At 35.0% G+C, this 18,916-nt stretch overlaps 2 protein-coding genes across 3 annotated transcripts in view; one reads left to right on the forward strand and one right to left on the reverse strand.

Annotated features, from left to right (window-relative positions):
* SRP54 (signal recognition particle 54) overlaps nt 1-3,200 on the forward strand; it is a 139,174-nt gene extending 135,974 nt beyond the window's left edge. Inside the window, exon 17 of the mRNA XM_069082249.1 lies at nt 651-3,200. Coding sequence (XP_068938350.1) covers nt 651-869 — 219 coding nt within the window. The 3' untranslated portion in view covers nt 870-3,200. The remainder of the gene's footprint in view (nt 1-650) is intronic.
* Nucleotides 3,201-5,386: 2,186 nt separating this feature from the next.
* The window catches only part of PPP2R3C (protein phosphatase 2 regulatory subunit B''gamma), a 30,822-nt gene continuing 17,292 nt past the window's right edge, over nt 5,387-18,916 (reverse strand). The window contains exons 6-13 of one of the 2 annotated variants that reach the window (XM_069082250.1): nt 17,251-17,321; nt 15,214-15,346; nt 14,150-14,205; nt 13,991-14,066; nt 13,183-13,319; nt 7,885-8,022; nt 7,030-7,089; nt 5,387-5,684 (exon numbers count right to left, since the gene is read on the reverse strand). In XM_069082250.1, coding sequence (XP_068938351.1) covers nt 5,496-5,684; nt 7,030-7,089; nt 7,885-8,022; nt 13,183-13,319; nt 13,991-14,066; nt 14,150-14,205; nt 15,214-15,346; nt 17,251-17,321 — 860 coding nt within the window. In that variant the 3' untranslated portion in view covers nt 5,387-5,495. Of the gene's footprint in view, nt 5,685-6,951; nt 7,090-7,884; nt 8,023-13,182; nt 13,320-13,990; nt 14,067-14,149; nt 14,206-15,213; nt 15,347-17,250; nt 17,322-18,916 lie in introns of both variants that reach the window. The other variant, XR_011167224.1, reaches the window with a different exon arrangement.

The raw sequence follows: 18,916 nt of genomic DNA on the forward strand, positions 1-18,916 counted from the left end.
GCTAGAAAAGGTTGGGCCCAAGTTGTGAAAAAGTACTGAAAGCTAAACAGAAATTTATATTTGAAACTAGAAGCAATAGGAGCCCCTGGAGTGGACTGAAACTTTCCCTGAATGGGGAAATGGGAAAGCAACAAACATTTATTAATCAACTACTATGTTCTGAGCACTGTGTTAAACACTTTAGAATATCTGATTTTATCCTGACGACAATCTTGGAGGTAGGTGCTATTGTTATTCATGTTTTATAGTTGAGGGAAACTGAGGAAGACAAAAGATAAGTGACTTGCCCAGGGTCACACAACTAAAATCTTGGAGGTCCTTTGACCTCACATAACATTTTTTATCTTACACAAATATGACTACATGAATGTTTGTGTCATGTCTCCTGGACTAAGATTATACACTCCATGGGGCCTATGTTGCCTAGCTCAATGCTTTTTTGCATGTAGTGTATAATAAAGGATTGTTGAATGAATCCTCACATAAGCCTAGCTTAAAATATTTCCTGCTCTAACATATGTTTCTAGATAACCCCAGGTGAAGTAACTTCTTTTTCTAATCCATATGACAGTTTTTATTCTTGACCTAGTTGATTAAGAGAAAACATCTCACCATTAAATTTCCATGCATTTAATTTTATCTCTTTCTAGGAGGAAGAGGAAGAAGAAAATCGAATGTCTGAAGAGGCTTCAGAAAGACAGTATCAGGAGCAGAAGCAGCGCCAGGCTGACTCCCCGGCTCAGACAGACCAGCCCGAGGCAGTGGCATCAAGTTCCTTTATTAACTTCAATTTTGAAATGGATGGAGACTGTGAAGTAACTATGGAAAATAAACAAAGCTTAACCCCTATTAGCCACAACTTAGAATAAAACAACTTAGCAAATTTCAAACTCCAGGGTATTTTTTTTTAACTTAAGGAAATTTACAGCAAAATTTATTTATATTTAAAATTTTGTTTAAAATTCAGTAGCTCTAGGGTTTTTTTTTCTTTTTTTGGAGGGCATTTGGGGTTAAGTGACTTGCCCAAATCACACGGCTAGTTTTCGTGTTAAGTGTCTCTGGCCAGATTTGAACTCAAGTCCTCCTGACTCCAGGACCAGTGCTCTATTGACTGCACCACCTAGCTGCCCCCTAGGGTTTTTCTTAAAGAATCTAAAGTCTATCTGGTAAACAACAGTTTTCTTTCAAACTGGTAACTGACTACTGGCATAAGGAAAATAGGCTAAAGCTTAAATCTCCTATGTAAAATCAGCAAAAGATCTTTTGTCTAAATGTCAAAATGAAAATGTCTTTTTATGTTTATGACACTGGACAAGGTATGTGGTGAATTGAAATGATTTCTAAATCTTAGAAACAAAATAGGATTTTTTAAAATAATATTTTCTAAATTGTTGCCATATTTATGTTGACTCTGGTTATCATACTATTAGAGCCAAATTTCCTCAGCACCTAGAATTTGGTCTTAAAACAAGATAGAAACCATTTTTTTCCTTGTTTAGAAAATTCATATTCATTAGTCATGGAAAATTATGTTTTTGTTAGAGTGGAACTGTTCATTTCCATTCTTCCCAAATTAGCTTTTAAGATAAAGTAATTTCAGCTTGTTTAAATATCCTTAATCTTGACTTTTTCTTAATAGTGGAATTAGGGACTTAAATTTTGACTCATTTTCAGTTTTGAAAATACTTCTTATACAGGCTGTAAAGATCTATTTAGCAACTGAATAATTTACAATGGGCATATGTTCAAAATAAAAGTATATAACAATTGCTCAGAAAGATTCCTACTTTTGGCAATATGGTTTTTGCCCTCATCATTCTTTGTTTTCTAGTGAATAAAATTAAGTGATCAATAACTTACATGTGGTTCCATCACCCACCATGTTAACTGCAAACCTTATGGGTATAAGAAGTCACTTTTGGAAATGTGCTCAAATGTACATAATCAGTATGGGTATGAGATTTGTTTGTGATGGTTATTTGTAACTTTGATTTGATAAGTAAGCATTGAAGGGGCAGGAAAGAATGAGCGGTATGTTTTAGAAATGATGCTTTTAAAATCCAGTTAGGAACACACTAAAAAACTGACCAAAGCTTTCAGAAATGTGGGATAATTGTTAAAAAGACATCTAAACAAAATTAACCAGACATTCAGTCTTCCATTTAAATAAGTGTATATATTCAAAACAACTTTAATGTAGATCTCTTAATCTGCTGTGAAAAACTACTCTTCCTGATCTTTGTTGTTCGGTCGTTTTTCAGTTGTGTCCAACACTTTGTGACCCCATTTGGAGTTTTCTTGGCAAAGATTGGTTTATCATTTCCTTCTCCAGCTCATTTTACAGTTGAGGAAACTTAGGCAAACAGGGTCAAGTGACGTGCCCAGAGTCACACAGGTAGTTGTGTCTGAGGCCAGATTTTAATTCAGGAAGAGGAGTCTATCTGACTCAAGGCCTGGCACTCTATTCTAACCACCTAGCTTGCTACTCTTTCCTGATCACAAAGCATATACTTAAGAGTTACAATTTGAAAAAGAAATCTGAAGAAGGAATCAAATTTTTATCCCTATTTTCAAATTGTCCTCATCTTTTTAAAGCAGGTTTTAATAGAATAAAGGAAAAAATAAAGATTTGATATCTAAACCCTCTCCCCATAGCCTTTTACCATTTTATAATTTATAAACCCAATTTTCAAAAGCATGTTGATAACAGATAAGTGGTACTTTCTCTTGCAGTTGATAGTTCATTGCTTAAAGCATTCACTTTATTTAACAAATCCTTTCTTTTAAAAATAAATTTTCCATTGAATTACTGGTTGTAGTGTAGTGATTTCTTCTAAAGTACTACCTAACCTACATAAATGTTTCCTTCTAGTCATTTCTTCATTTCATCTACCCCCTCCCACTTTCCCTACCCCAGAAACTTAGACTTTATACCATAACTCATCCCGTGTTTGCCCTACTGGCTAAAACTAGCAACTGAACTATGACTTTAAAATTATGTATTTGTTAGCTTTTAATGTTAAGATTTGAAATGTCCAGAACTGTCTTTTTGTACTACCTTCACCATGATCAGGCAGGCCCTTATCCTAACTTTGTATACAATGTATTTACTGTGCCTTAATATGTAATAGTTTATGCAAATTGTATAAAATGGCTAAAATGATTACCTGTTAATTCATTAAATTACTTGCTTTACGTGATCATCTGAAGCTCTTCATTTGTTCCTATCCATAATTGAATTCATTTTTTTTACAATACTTTATTGGTGTTCTATCCCTTTTCAGTCTTTTTTTTTGGAGGGGGGAAGGCAAAGCAATTGGGGTTAAGTGACTTGCCCAAGGTAACACAGTTAAATGTCAAGTGTCTGAGGGCCACATTTGAACTCAGGTTCTCCTGACTTCAGGACCAGTGCTCTATTCCCTGCTGCTCCCCTCTTCAGTATTAATGCATTCATTCTTTTCCTTAACTGGTACAAAATAAAGTATACTCAAGAGTATTTTTATGTTCCTCACTGTCCCCTTCCAGACCTTTCCTACCACCATCATTCAGGAACTGTCTTCAAAGTTCACTTCATCCAGGTATAACCCTATCCAGAGCCTGATGGCAGCTCTAGGGGGCTTACAATCTCTACTTTCAACCCTTACTTAGAAGATGTCAATATAAATGCTAATGTCCCCTCAGATGCCCTTCCTTCCTAATTCATTAGCCTTACTGAACTCCCATAATTTGTCCTTTACTCCACACCAACCACACACACACACACACACACACACACACACACACACACACACACACCCTTTAGCTGTATTACCCACAACGTCCCACATGCATGATTTGCAACTTTGAATTTCCACTCTGACTACACTTTTCTATCGATCCATTTCTCCCTCCAGCTTGATGCTCCACTCCATTTTCTCAGGCACTCATGTTCTAGCCCGATTTTCCTCCTTTTGAAATCTTAAACCAATTTGATTTTAGACTGTCCTCTACCCTTGAATCCTTCCACCTTTTCCAACCCCAACCCTAGATTACTCTATCATCTTCTGAGCTCCAGCTGTTAAGTCTCTGAAAGATTCACAACTAGGCTGACTTGGTTCACTAAACATTTTTTTTCCCTAATCTCCACTGGGTCCTCAGTGCTACACCTCAGTCTTTTTATACTTCCCTATAGCACGCCCCACACACTGACTTCTGAGTGAATAACATATTTACTGCTTATTAAATAATATGCCTGTGTGTGTGTCCCTCACCATCTTTCTCCTAAAAACAACCTTCAATCCCCACATTATCTTCCCTATTCTCGCTTCTGTTCCAAATCTAGATCCCCTATTTCTGCCCTTGATTCCATTCCCACTTACTCCCTCTGGGAGCATGCCCCTTCAATTATCTCCTCTCTCATCTGAAATCTTTCCTTGTCCGCTGGCTCCTTTTTATGCCTAGAAACATGCCCAGAGCTTCTGGCTCAAAAAACAAAAATCCCTGCTGAAGTAAGGTGCAACTATTGCAACCATTATTATCCCTACTTTATAGAAGAAAATTATTTACTCACACAGCTACTAAGTTTTGAGTACAAAACTAGTGCTCTTATCACATACCCTTCTAGTAATCATTAAGAGTCAAACTCAAGTGGTTCTATTAGGCAATAAAATAAATATCACATATGCTTGGTTCCTTCAACTACTGTAAAAAGCCCAACCCCAGTCAACTCAAATAAAGCTTGCATTCAGATATTTGTAGTTTCTGTTGAAACTAAAGGAAACCAGTAGCTATAAGAAGTTTAATTTTTTTTTCACTTGAAATTAGGGGAAAAAACATTTAATTTGTATCTTTTGGATGCCGTCGTATAAACAGAACTTTCAACAAATCTAGGAGGTAGTACAATATAAATGACTGACTTTGGGATTAGAAGATCTGCACTGAGGCTTTACAAACAGACTGGACTTTGGCATGTCACATAACTACTCTAAGCCTCAGTTTCTTCATCTGTAAAACTGAGGATGATTTTTCTTATAATATCATACAAGGTTTTTACAAATAACAATATCTAAAATACTTTATGAATTGCCACTAATTATCAGTTATTAATATGAACTCTCTTTATGTGAATGATTTATAGTAAAACTGAACTTTACAAATATAAAGTTTCAAGTTAGATATATTACATACCCAGAGTTTCTCAGGTCATATTTTTTCATTAGAATTACTCATGACAAATTATTATAGAAATTTAAGAGACGTCATCAGCAAAACATTATGACATGACACATGACTGTCTGCCATATTAAACATAACGAGATAATATTTTACCTCCTAAAAATTAGTATTTGACTCCACTGGCTTCAGATTTAGTTAAACTGAAAATCACAATAAACCAGGCTCTTGCAACTTTCTACAGGTATGTGAATATTTAATAGCGCCCTTACAATTTATTCATTTTTGTATGATCATACAGTATTCAAGCATGTCTCAATGGAAATAGTTTAGTTTGTTAAAGATCATGTATCCTCTAGGTCTGCAGTGTTTTCATTATCATTTGCTACAAGAGCTTCTCTGTTCTCGTAAGTCCAGAAGCCATTCAGATCAATTAGAATGGTAGTGACTGTGTCTCCTTGATTACTGTTGATTAAATCCTGAAGGGATATTTTCAAAGGATCCTTAGGTTTCACCATGTCAAAGATTTCATCCTGTAAATGTGGAAAGATACAATAAAACACAACCACTGGATTCATTTAACTCAATTTGTGTGACAAATAAAAAATACTATTACTTTGGGTTGTAAATTATCTTTGCCCTTAGCAATTTCTTCTGCTTATTTTACTGCATTTAACAAATAACCTGATTAACTTTCAGGGACAGGTGGGAGGAGGAGGAACCTATGAATGAGCACCATTATACTTAAGTGACTAGCAAGATTTCAGGCTGAAATTCTAGTCTACAGTGAATTGTGAAGCTTTTTGGTTTGATATTCCATTAGCAGATTAAAAGCCCAGCTCACCAAAAAAATTAATATACATTTGAGCCAATAAAGATCAATAAAAAACGTGGTTTTCAACAAATAGCAATCATTTAAACTGAATGGGAAAGGGTCCAAGATTAATATTGAAGCATTAGCTTTATCCTTCTACAAGTTATAAGACAGACCTGGGTCTAAACCATAAGTGGTAGTCAAATTTCATTATTTAAATGGGGTAAAGGGCAAGACTATATATTTTTAAAAACCTAAATATATGATTCCTAATAATACTTCTGTAGTTTTTACAAATTAAAAGCAGTTTAAGAATCTCAGCAACATCATAGAAGAAAGCATAACCTTATACTTACAAAAGGTTGGTATTGGATTTAGACAAGTTAAATGTATTATTTTTTAATTTTGAGTGCGTATAAATCTGTGAAACCATAACCATATCCCTAGTTTTGGACTGCTACAGCTTTAAAAAGATTGCCAGATCTTGATTTACTTGTAATAAAACTTCAAATTTGTAGTAGTTAAACTAGATTTTGACCCAGAAAATAATCTGGTTAGTTGAGAATACTGTTTTGAAGAGTAATGTTCTGAAAATACTGTGTAGCCAATTGCTGAAAATAAGAATACCCTTTAGTTTAGCCATTAAAGTCAGTTGAAAATATCCTGTGATTTTGCTCTATTTCATAAAAAAGACAGTTATTTTTGAAAGTTACTGAAAGTCAGATGAATAAACTGATAATGAATACAAGAGAGGGAAACTTAGTTTATTTTAGACACTTCGTTTTTAAGCTCCTGAGGCCTGAGCAAATCTGGTAGCATGTTAGGCAGATTCATCTAATTATGAATCAGTTTTTTACTGATAGGAAAAATTCCTTATTTGAACAGCTCCCACATAACACAATTTAGCTTCAACTTCCAAAAAATACACTATTAAAAATATCCTATCATAATACAAAGAAATTTAACCTCAATTCAAATATTCTTACTCTTTCTGTGGGATTCATATATGATGATCAATTCATTTTCATAACCTGGCACTACATAAATTGAAAAGAAAAAGTAACCTTGACATCTTGAAATGAGACAGGATCTTGTCCATGGATTTTCATTAATTCCTGAATAGCCTGCATTAGAGAAAATAAATGAGTAAAAATGAAAAATAAATTAAAAAAAAAAAAACCTGACTGAAAAAAAAGAAAATAATGTGAAGTCTGATTCAATGTGCCTTTCATTTTAAAATATAAACAGAATGTTTGAGCACTCACTCCACAGTAAGACAGATCATGTTGTCTCCTACTGTAGCTGTGGACTAAGTATGGTCCTCATGGCAGCAGTGGGAAAGTACACATTGCTCACAAAGACTATGACAGAATGCTGGCTAAGGGTTCTCTGAAAAGTTTATGTATAGTTAATATACTATACATAGTTAATAGCTCATAGTTAATCCATCTGGAAAGCAATATTGTAACTACTGAAAATCACAACCAATTCCAAGTGTGATACAACTAGAAAACAAAGAAAAATCATACTGAAGAAGCATCTGTGACAAAAATGTTTTAATAAAGGTCCAAAGATAGATATTAGGCTTAGTCCTATACAGTAAAGAATCCAAACTTATCACAACATTTCTACATATTCCTTTACTTGGAAGTTACCTAGAGAACAAAAAGTAGTGTGGGCATGTGGCCTGATTAATATCGTCTACCAAAGTTGACACACCACCAGGACTGGAGTGTCCATCTTAGTTTATATGAATCCTTTATCTTTCAATTAAAAAAAAAATTACAACTTTGGCCAAAATTACATTGGTTAACAAACTAAATATAAAATGTTAAATATCAAAGTACCTGTTTAAACATTTATAAAACATAATCTAAGCTGACATATATTCATAAAACACAACTACAAAAGAGACTTACCCTGAAGAAATAATTAAGAGAAAAGACATTCAGATATCCTCTGTTCTCTATATCAAGCAATTTAAAAATATATTGCAGTGCTGCAGGTTCTTTTCGGTTTTCTAATGCAAGTACAAAGTCTAGATAGGTCTTATAATCCTATGAGAAAAGGAAATAATATTAAAGTACAATGCACCTTGAGGACAGGAACTATTTGGTTTTGTCTTTGCACCTATAGTACCTCACTCAATGCTTTCACATAACAGTTGCTTGATAAATATTTGATTGATTGAATTCAGGACTGCACAAATGACTACGTGCTGAAAATATTTTGCCATTAGTGAAGTTAAAAGTTTTGTTTTAACATTGTTTTAATGTCAGTGGGAAATAATAACTATTACAGTTGTAAATTTAATTCTAAATTCAAATACATATTATTAGTTAATACTGGTTAGTTTATAGGGACTTTATTCCCAATCAGACTGATCTAACTACCTTAAATAATCATATCTGCCTTTCTTTAAAAAATGGAAAATAAATTAGTGACTGAACTGTCACACTGAAATGGACAATAGATTTAAATTTCTTGGTCTAAATCTCAGCTGTATACCACTTCTGAATCAAATTAAACTAACTAGAAAGTCTGTTAGAGTAAGGTGAAAAAACACACCAGAAAACTTGAATTAATTCCTTTGAAGAGTTTGAAAATTTACAGTGTGTTAAACAACTACAGAATCTATGAAATTTTCCATGGTGAGAACTAATCCTTTTCTGATCCCAGCAAGTACTGATCCCCCCCACCCCAACAAAAACAGTATAGATACGATAGTAGGACCTGAATTCTCTTTTTCAAAGAGTAATTATTAGAATACTATCTTGGTATGGTAAAGGAAGATGTAATACATGAAAACTCCTTAGTGAAAATAAAACTAATAAAGACTTCTATATGCAAAAGTTTTTGAAAAATTAAACAAACTATGAAGAATTCAGGCCTATAAAATCACAGTAGAAAGAATCAAATTAGAGTATCATCGCTTTCTAACTCAATCCATGGTCTCTGATTTGGTTTATTCCCTTTAAAGTATCAGTAAACCATAAACTCTACATTGTCAAATTATTACTGCCTTTTCCCTCAGGGGATTTGCTCCCCACAATGAAGTTTATTATTTAGCCAAGAGCTTTCAGCTGAAAGATAAGGAAGGTCTCATTCCCTTACTTTAGCAAAATGTTCATCTTGTTCCTCAATTATTACTAAATCGGAATATTTTTCAGGCCCCTCCAGTTTTTGCCCTCAGGAATGTGAGTTAATTTTTTACACAATTACAATTTTCATTTTTGACATGCCTGAAATCTCTTGACTGTGCTAAAGGGACAACAGCACCAAAAACTTAATAACATCAAGAGTTATTCTATTTAATTTTCTTTGGTTTGAACAAAGGTCATTCTCTCAAACTATCTTGTCCTATATCGCTTTTCTCTTTCACAGTACATGATTTCTGAAAAGGTCATCTGTATACTTCCCCACTATACTCACTGCTCTAACACCTGACATCTGACTCGGACAGGTAAATCCAATCAATGCTCTATTCTTACTCTTTCTGGAGTTGCTGCTTCTGATGTGGCAGAACCCCTCTTCCAGGATATGGTGACAATACTCTCTAACATTCTGACCACTCCTTGTGGATTTCTTTGGTGGGATTACCATCCATTTTTTACTCCCTAAATGTAGATATCCACCAATGCTCTTTCCTAGGTCTTATTCTTTAACACTTTCTGTCTCGATGGTCTCATTAGCTAAATTCAATAACCTTGTGGAGATGATTCCCAAATCTATACATCTAACTCTCCCTTCTCTCCTGGGTTTCACTCCTGCATTGCCCACTGAATACTATACATTTCTACCTGGATATATCACAAAAAGCTCAAATTCAGCATATATAGAACAAAGCAAAATCGTTATCTCCCCCTCTAAATCTATGCTTTCTCCAAATTCCTCTACTTTTGTTGAGATATCTCCCTCTTTCCAGCCATGTAAGCATTATCTGCAAATCTGTAGTTTCTCTCATCCCCACCCCCACAGCTAACAAATCAATAAGTTTTACTGATTGCTTTTCACATCTCTTGGAGTCAGCCCCTTTTTCTCTATTCAAGGGACCATCATTCTAGTTCTAGCTCTCGTATCACCTCTCACCTGAACTATTCCAACAGCCTCCGAATTAAGTCTTCCTGCTTCTAGACTTTCTGCCTATGCCAGTCCATCCTCTACAAAGCTGATCAAAAAAATCTTCCTTTAGGAACAGAGAATGGACTGGTGATTTCACTGAATAGACCAAGTAAGGAAATTCCTTTTACCAATGCAGGTCTGTACTTTCTCTTACCATTTAAAAGTCTTAAGGAGGTGTCTAGAGAACTGTGAGATTAAATGACCTACCTAAGGTCACAAAGCTAATATGTATCAAAGGCAGGATTTGAACTCGGGTATTCCCGGCTGTGAAGCTGGCTTTCTATACACTATAGTTTTCACAATCTTAACTTTTGTGCCACAAAAACTGATACTTTTTTTGTATATAGGTATTTCCCTTTTTCTTTGACTTTTCTGTAATATGTGTCGAAGACTGCTGGGTCAAAAGGCCTGTAGAGATAAGCTGTTACAGTTCAGGTGCAGCTCCAGATTGTTTCCCAAAACAGTTGTACCAATTCACAGTTCTAACAGTGCACATAGCTATTTTCCTGAAGTGTATGCCACTAGGATAAAATACAAACTCCTCAGCTAAGCTATCTAAAGTCCTTCAAGGGCTGGCTCTAGGCTACCTCAACAGACAATTTCATTTCCTACCTCCATGTCACTGCAAGGCTGTCTACCGTGTCTGGAATACACTCCATCCTCTCATCTCTGTCTCTGAGAATCCTTTGTTTCCTTTAATGCTCAGCACAGGCACATTCCATTAAAAGTTTTCCTTGACAATTCTAATTATTAGTATTCTCTTCCTTCTAAAATCATCTTGTACTGTTACCTACTTAAATATTGTATTCCTTTTTGGGTATCAACAAAACTATGCTGTAATAATATTCCTTAAAGACTCTTCTTCAGACTACATACCTTTCCATAATGTATAAAAGAGTATGTTGGGGCAGCTAGGTGGCGCAGTGAATAGAGCACCACCTGGAGTCAGGAGGACCTGAGTTCAAATCTGGCCTCAGACACTTGACATAATTACTAGCCATGTGACTTTGGGCAAGTCACTTAATCCCAACTGCCCTCCAAAAAGCAAAAAAAAAAAAATTATGTTCACTATTTAGGATTTTTATAACTGCTGTTCTGTGAATGTAACATATTGCTATGGCTTACTAGAGATGTATGTTAGTAAATTGAGATCTTTTCTCCTCAATGTTAACAGGATGACTGTTAAATTCAAAGGCCTCTCCTCAGTCCTTATCCTTCCTGAGCTTTCTGATGTTTCTGACATGACTGACATCCTTCTCTTAAATAAGATTTCTTGCTTTGAACACTGCTCTCTGCTAGGTCTCTTCCATATTCCTAAAGAATAGGGGCAGCTAGGTGGCACAGTAAATAGAACACCGGCCCTGGAGTCAGGAGGACCTGGGTTCAAGGCCAGCCTCAGACACTTAACACACAAAAAAACTAGCTGTGTGACCTTGGGCAAGTCGCTTAACCCCAATTGCTCTCCAAAAAAAAAGCAAAAAACAAAAAACCCAAAACATTCCTAAAAAGAATTCTGACCCTTCTTCTGAGTCTCATTTGTAGGATCATCATCTATATCTTGCCCCTAAGTGTGGGAATCCAACATTTCTATACAGAATCCCTAGAGAAAGTTGTAAACCTTGTTGACAAAAGATTTTACATTCTTTACTAAAGAGGGTGATTTCCATTGGAAGCTGAAAAAAAAACTATTTATTTAGAAGATAAAGAACATTCCTTAAATTACTCTGATGGCTTTCCTCCTTAACTATGCAATTCACTGAAACCTCAGTATTTTGTCCTATATCTCCCTAAAGTAATAAGGAAATCTCTCTTTATTTTCTAAATTTTCATCATGCTCATCTATAAGATGATGATGCAAAATAATGTGCATTTTTGGAGCACCCTTGTTTCTATAACAGATTTCCACATCTTTAAGGAGAAAGAAGACAAGTCTTCAGATACTATGACTAACATCCCATGTAGTCAACCACTACCCTTGAATCTCAAGGCATGGAAACAAAACATTACTGAAATGCTTCAGAGATGGGATCATTTCTGTCTGTATCTCTAGTTAAACCATTCCAACTACAGCCCTCCTAAGATCTCTGTTAGTTGCCACCCTCCCTAGCTGGGTCTCTGTGCCACCCAGATAGCTGGTTTAGTATCCCTCCAGCCATCTGGGAGTTGCCCATCTGTCCCCTCACTCCTACAAATTGATTTGAGATGGTTTGGTGGAGATCCCTCTGGAGACAGAGATCTGAGAAAAATAATCTCTCCAGCCTTCTCAGACTTTCACTGGCTAAAAAGAATATTCTTCAATAAACTTCATTAATTTATGTAAATTATGTGTGAGGGGAACAGTTTGTTTTTTCCCTAGATATACATGGTCTTTAATTTATTTTTAAAAATCAGAACTTAGAGGTCAATTGTTGCCAAATTAGGAAACAATATAGAAATCTAATTCTTGAGAGCATTTCTGTTTCCTTTTTTTGTCTATCTCCAGTAAGTAGCATAGTTCCTGGCATACAGTAGGTGATTAATAAATTCTTAATGGATTGGACTTCCTGCTGACCTCAAAAGTAACATGAACTAAATTAGTAATTTTATAAAGCACTTATTCAATTTCCTATCAATCAGCCAACTAAAAACATTTAATCCTAACTGGTTAAGAACTTACAGTAATCCCCCTGAGTACAAGAATTCTCATCTTTGTTTCCCAGTTCCTATCAGAGGAACTTGCACACAGTTGGCAGTTAATAAATACATGCTGAACCAAATGGTAGATATTATATATTATAACTAACCTTATAATATCACCTTAAAAAATCCACAAGATTTGGCAATCTGCATACACTGTTCTACAAAAGGTAGAATAACACAGAATAAAATCATCAATTTTTACCTAATATGGGTTAATAGCTATTTCCTAGCCTGTACAACAAGTAGGCAATCAGTACAATGAAAAGGCTCTGAACCTCATAGAAATTGTGAGTACCCAAAAAAGAACTGGTTAAATTTCTTAAGGAAATCACTGATAGGACTAAGAGGATATTAGGATTTAGTAGAAAGGATGCTAAGAACTTTTGGAAATAAATTTGTTAAAATTACTCTAGTACCATTTCTCCATCATAAGTAAGGCATTCTTGGAAGACACGATCCAAGAAGACATTGGTCATAGTTGCTGTTCCATATCGGGAGAGTTCTTCCTTACTGAGCATTCCATTGTGGTCCTTATCAAGATTCAAATACTGGCCTAGAGGACAGAAATGGAAACAAACAAAATGCTCCAGTATCACAAGTGGGTTAGAAACCATTATTTACATAAATGTTTCTATCAACAGTCAATGGTACTTATTCAACATTTTACATTTTCGAATGGTGTTATAGTTACAGTAATAATACTAATAATAATAACTGACATAGTCTATATAATTTCATTAGTGCCTGACTCGGGACATGCTTAATAAATGCTTGGTAAAAGACTGATTTGACTAACACAGTAGTTTGGTTTTTGGTGTTGGGGCTCAGTTTTATAAATAATGTTCATTCTGTTATTACGAATGGGGAGACAGCATAATCATCATCTAGAACAGTACACTGATTTGGAGAAATTCAGTAGAGGATTGAGCTAAGCCCTGTACTATTCAATTGTTCTCATTGTCTTCATTATGTTATACCACTGTAAAAATTCATAATAACTCTGAGTAAGAAAATGGTTAAATTATATTCCTAGGATCATTCACTATAACCTACTAAAGAAACTTGAAAAGCACCATACATTTTGGAAAGTTTTTTTTTTTTTATCAATTTTTGGTGTTAAGAACGTACTTTAGTAAATCTTGGATATCTTCCAAATGAAATGTTACAATATTAAGGGTGAATCATTTAGAATTATACAAATTGTAGCATAATTTAGCAACATACCATAAACCCGCAAAGCAGAAGGAGCAGAAAACCAATTTGTTTCTTGACTTTCCTTGGAAAGTTCTTCATCCCTAAGCTAAATATGCAGTACAGACACATAATTAGAATATTATAACTATAAGCTAGAATAATATAATGCTGTTAAAATAATTTACTTACCTCTAATAAATCATCTAAGAAGCTGCATGCTAAAATATCTTGTATTTTTATCTTCCCTAAAATAACATTAATACAATTACTCAGTATCATCTTAAATCCCAGTACATATTCATGTAAAGAATTACCATTCTAAAAACCAGGATATATTTCATTTGTTTCTAAAATAAGAACAGGTTAAAAAAAAGAGGATAAATCATTTCAAATATAACCCTCAGAATCTTCCCATGGAGGGAAAAATATCATTACTGTGACTCTATGAGGCAATAGATAACCAAATGGATTTCTATATCTGGGGAGGTGAAGTCACTTGTTTGCAGTACAATATGATTAATTATAACAAACTGCTAACCTATTTTCTGCTTGCACAGAATAACTTTATGGAGGGAAAAATAATTATGCTTCATGGCCAACTATTTTACAAATGTATATAGGATCATTTTTTTTTTAAATGAGCAATCGGGGTTAAGTAACTTCCTCAAGGTTACACGGCCAGTTATTTCTGGGTGTGGTGCTAAGTGTCCGAGCCCGGATTCGATCCCCAGGTCATCCCAACACTGGAGCTGGTGCTCTTACTCACTGTGCTACCTGGCCGCCCCTATAGGATCATTTTGATCACAGTAGGGACTGGATGAGAATATATAGAGTAGATATATTTAAATTCACTACTCTAACTTAGAGCAATTGTAAGACAGATAACAGTGTCTTCATCATAACCAAGTATAAAGCACATTATTTTAAAAGTAAAAGAATTTTTTAGAGCACAAAAGAATATGCTAAGGAATCTGTCTCATCCAATTCCATTTTGCAAATGATGAAACTGAGGCCCTGAGGTTAAGTGACTTATTGAAATTCACTGAGTCAAATTAGTGGCAGTTAGTAGCTGTTACTATTCAAACAGAGCTCCTAAATCTGTAAATCACTGCTGCTATTCTTTCTTTCCTTTTTTACCATTTGAAATTTACTAGCTACCACAGCATTTCAGAGAAACGTTTTCAAGATATTATTTCTACTTATCACAATTTATAAGCAAACATTACCATAACAATTCTAAAGTTTGTTTTTACCTGTTCTCAGAGGATCTAAAAAGAAGAAGAACTTTCTAACTGCAGTGCAGACATAAAAGGAGTAAAAGGATTTTTCTAGTCCGTCTAACTGTGGCAGAGTAGGTATAAGTTCTAATATGTAGTTTTCTAAATCCTGAAAAAAAAATGTTTTTAAAGCTTCAATATACAATCTTCCCATTCCTGATTCCTATTTAAACAATGGAACATAACTTTCCATGATTAAAATCCTCTGCATTAACCTCTTTAATTAGTAAAATCAGCTCACAATCATTATGAGGAAACCAAGTCTAACTGTTTAAAGCTTTCTTAAAATGTTCTACTTAAATTGTTCAAAATATTATCTTCTGTTGTAGTAATGAATTTTGTTACTTATCACAGGGCACTAATTTATGATTAATTCCGGGCTTTAGAGAAAATGACCCACTGTTTTTAAAATTAGGAATGAAATGAAAGCCAACTTTAAAGAGGACTAAGTTAAAGCTGAGAAAGCTCTCTGACTTTCCTCTCCCTTTCTATCTACCCCCCTACTTCCTCTACCCCTTTCTCTTCTCTCTCCCTCACTCCTTCTTTCCCTCCTCTCTTCATCGTCTCCATTTCTCAGTATTCTTTGCTTCCCTCAATTTCAACTCAGGTGGCATCTCCCACAGGAAGCCTTTTGTGAATTCCTTAATTACTACTGTTTTCTCCCATCTAAAGTTGTCTTATATTTGTTTACTGGTGTATATGCTGTCTCCTCCCATTAGAATGTAAGCTCCTTGCATCTTGTAAATATTTAATAAATGTCTGTTGAAATGAGTTAGAGGACTCCAGAAAGAAAAGAGATGGGGGTGACAGCAATTAAAAAAAACTAGCAGATCTAGACTTGAAGATAGATTAACATAGGGCCCAGGCAATAAACCTGGAATTGAGGCCCTGCCTACTGGCTCTATAGCACAGTTAACACCTATATTATGATAAAGCTTAAGCAGGTAGATAATTCTCTTTAGAGAGAGGGAAGGAGGGAGAGAGAAAGGCAAATTTTTTTTTGTTCAAATAGTCTGAAGTCTTGAAGAAACTTGAGCAATGGATCCACTTTAGGCAGATTTTGAAGCCAAGTATAAACAAGATCTGAAAGATATGCTTTATTCAAATCCAAGGATCTTTTTTTAAAAAAGTCATGCTTGCCCGGCTGATGACTGTAAATGATTATTGAGTGAGGTACTTTAATGTTTTAAAACTAAGTCCTTGTCATCTTATTAAAATAGTAATTTATAATACCAATTAATGTTTATGCTTAGCTATTTTAATACAGTTCTGGGTTTTTTTTAAAAAAGCACATGACAAAGAATCTGATACATTAATTAGAAATTTTCATGTTTAAAATATGAGACCATAATAAAATAACAAAACTACCCCCAAATTGTTGCAGCTTATACTAAATGCAATCCAAGTTACTAAAGAAAATAAATAAGCCTCTTGATGGCTGAATTTGCAAACCTGTAAAGTGACAGTAAATGTCACATTATTCTTTTTTTTTATCTTTTAGACACCTAAAAATTTATCACAATATTTTAAAATCTCACACATCAGGCACTATAAAGATTGCCAAAACTTTAATTTTTTTAAAATTATTACTTATGTTCCACAAGAAAGTACTGAGGTAGTTAGGCGGTATGGATAGAGTGCTGGATCTGGAGTCAGGACCACTCGAGTTCAAATCTAGCCTTAGGTACTCACTGTGACTGGGCAAGTCACTTAATTGCCTCAGTTTCCTCAACTGAAAAATGGGAATAATAGCACTTTCCTCCAAAGGTTGTTCTAGGGATCAAATAAGATATTTGTAGAGTATTTAGCACATAGTAAGTACTTAAATTTTTTCCATGTTTCCTTCCTTTTTTTTCCCCATTCTAGTATGAATTGAACATTTTTAATGTCTGATTAACATTTCCTAATTTTGACTTATGTCTTAGCCCTAGGCAGGAGCAAAGATAGGTAAATCTTTTTAAAGATTTACTTAAAATATAACTTTTAGAGTATTGTTAGTAAATTCTTACTTACTGATTCCCGAAGGTAACCTTGGCCAGCCACATCATATAAACTAAGCCCTATTCTTGTTTGGTGGAGCCACACTATAAAAGAAAATTCAGAAATATGTGAGATTAATCCTTCAATATACTTGAGCACACATAATAAATGCAATGTGCTTAGTGGCAGATGAAAACTTACAAACCCAAGAATGCAATTTACACATATATTAACTGGCTTTTAGCCGCAAGATATTTCCAGCTACAATAAAGCCCAGAACAAATAGAAAACCATAATTCATATAGAAGGCTATTTGGTGTTATAAATTAACTGCTTTAATTCTAAAAAAAGTCATTCACTCAGCATGCATTTATTAAGTGCATGTACTATCTGTCATTGTGAATACAAAGCCAAAATTAAAATAGTTTCTTTTACCAGAGGGTAACAATATACATATAACTGTTAAGAAAATACTAAACTACATACAAAATAAATATATGGCTATCAGGATGGGTTTCATGCAGGAGGAGAGACAAAGCTGAATCTTAAAAGGTGAGGAGGTAAAGAGAGTACATTCCAAACATGGGGTCAGGTGATGGAACTTACTGTGCCCACTTACTCTGCGATTCAGTGACACTGGCCTCATTGTCTTGTGTGTGTGTGGGGGGGGGAGGGGTTTCCTCAAAGAAGTCACTTGATGGCTTGACTCTAAGCATTTTCACTGGAAGTCCCAATTCTAAGGAATGCTCTCCTTTCTTCTGATTTCCCTGGTTTCCTTCAAGTCCCAGCTAAACTTCCTCCTAAAGGAGCCTTTCCTCATCACTCTCAATTCCAGTGTCTTCCCTCCACTCATCATTTCCAATTCACCCTGCACATAGTGTGTCTGCACACAGTTTGCATGCTGTCTCCCCAATTAGAATGTGAGCTCCCTGAGAAGAGGGGCTGTCCTTTGCCTTTCTTTGTATCCCCAGAACATAGCACAGGGCATGGTACATAGTAGGTGTTTAATAAATGCTCATTTGGTAAGGAAAGTTAAGTAGGTCCCCCTGGCTGGACTGCAAAGAGAAAGAAAGGACAAAATGTACAATGATCCTGGAATAGGCTAGAGCCAAATTAGCAAGGGACCTCCAGAAAAGAGTTTTTATTTTATCCTATTGGTTTAAAACTGGTAGCCACAGATGATTTTTGAAAAAGGGAGTAAAATGTTCAGATTCATGCTTTAGAAATATTAATTTGGGGGCGGCTAGGTGGCGCAGTGAGTAAGAGCGTCGGCCCCAGCGTCGGCGTCGGGAGGGCCCGGGATCAGTTCTGGCCTCAGATACTTAACACCCACACAAAATAACTGGCTGTGTAATCTTGGGAAAGTTACTTAACTCCAATTGCTTCCAAAAAAAAAAAAAGAAATATTAATTTGGCAGCAATACAGAGGATGAATTGGAGAAGGAAAAGATTAGAAGCAAAGAGACCAAACAGGAACATATCAAAATAGTCCATGTGAAAGGTAATACATTGGTGCAGCTAGGTGGCAAAGTAAAGAGAGCTCTGGCCCTAGAGTCAGGAAGAGTTCACATCCAGCCTTAGACAGTGACACTTACTAGCTGTGTGACCCTGAAAGCAAGTCCCTTAACCCCAAATGCCTCACCAAAATAAATGAAAGAAAGAAAGAAAGAAAGAAAGAAAGAAAGAAAGAAAGAAAGAA

This window comes from Petaurus breviceps, unplaced genomic scaffold, assembly GCF_028583685.1.
Source record: "Petaurus breviceps papuanus isolate PSGF00001 unplaced genomic scaffold, PetGlider_PUasm1.0 164, whole genome shotgun sequence".
In the NCBI taxonomy this organism is placed as follows: domain Eukaryota; kingdom Metazoa; phylum Chordata; class Mammalia; order Diprotodontia; family Petauridae; genus Petaurus; species Petaurus breviceps.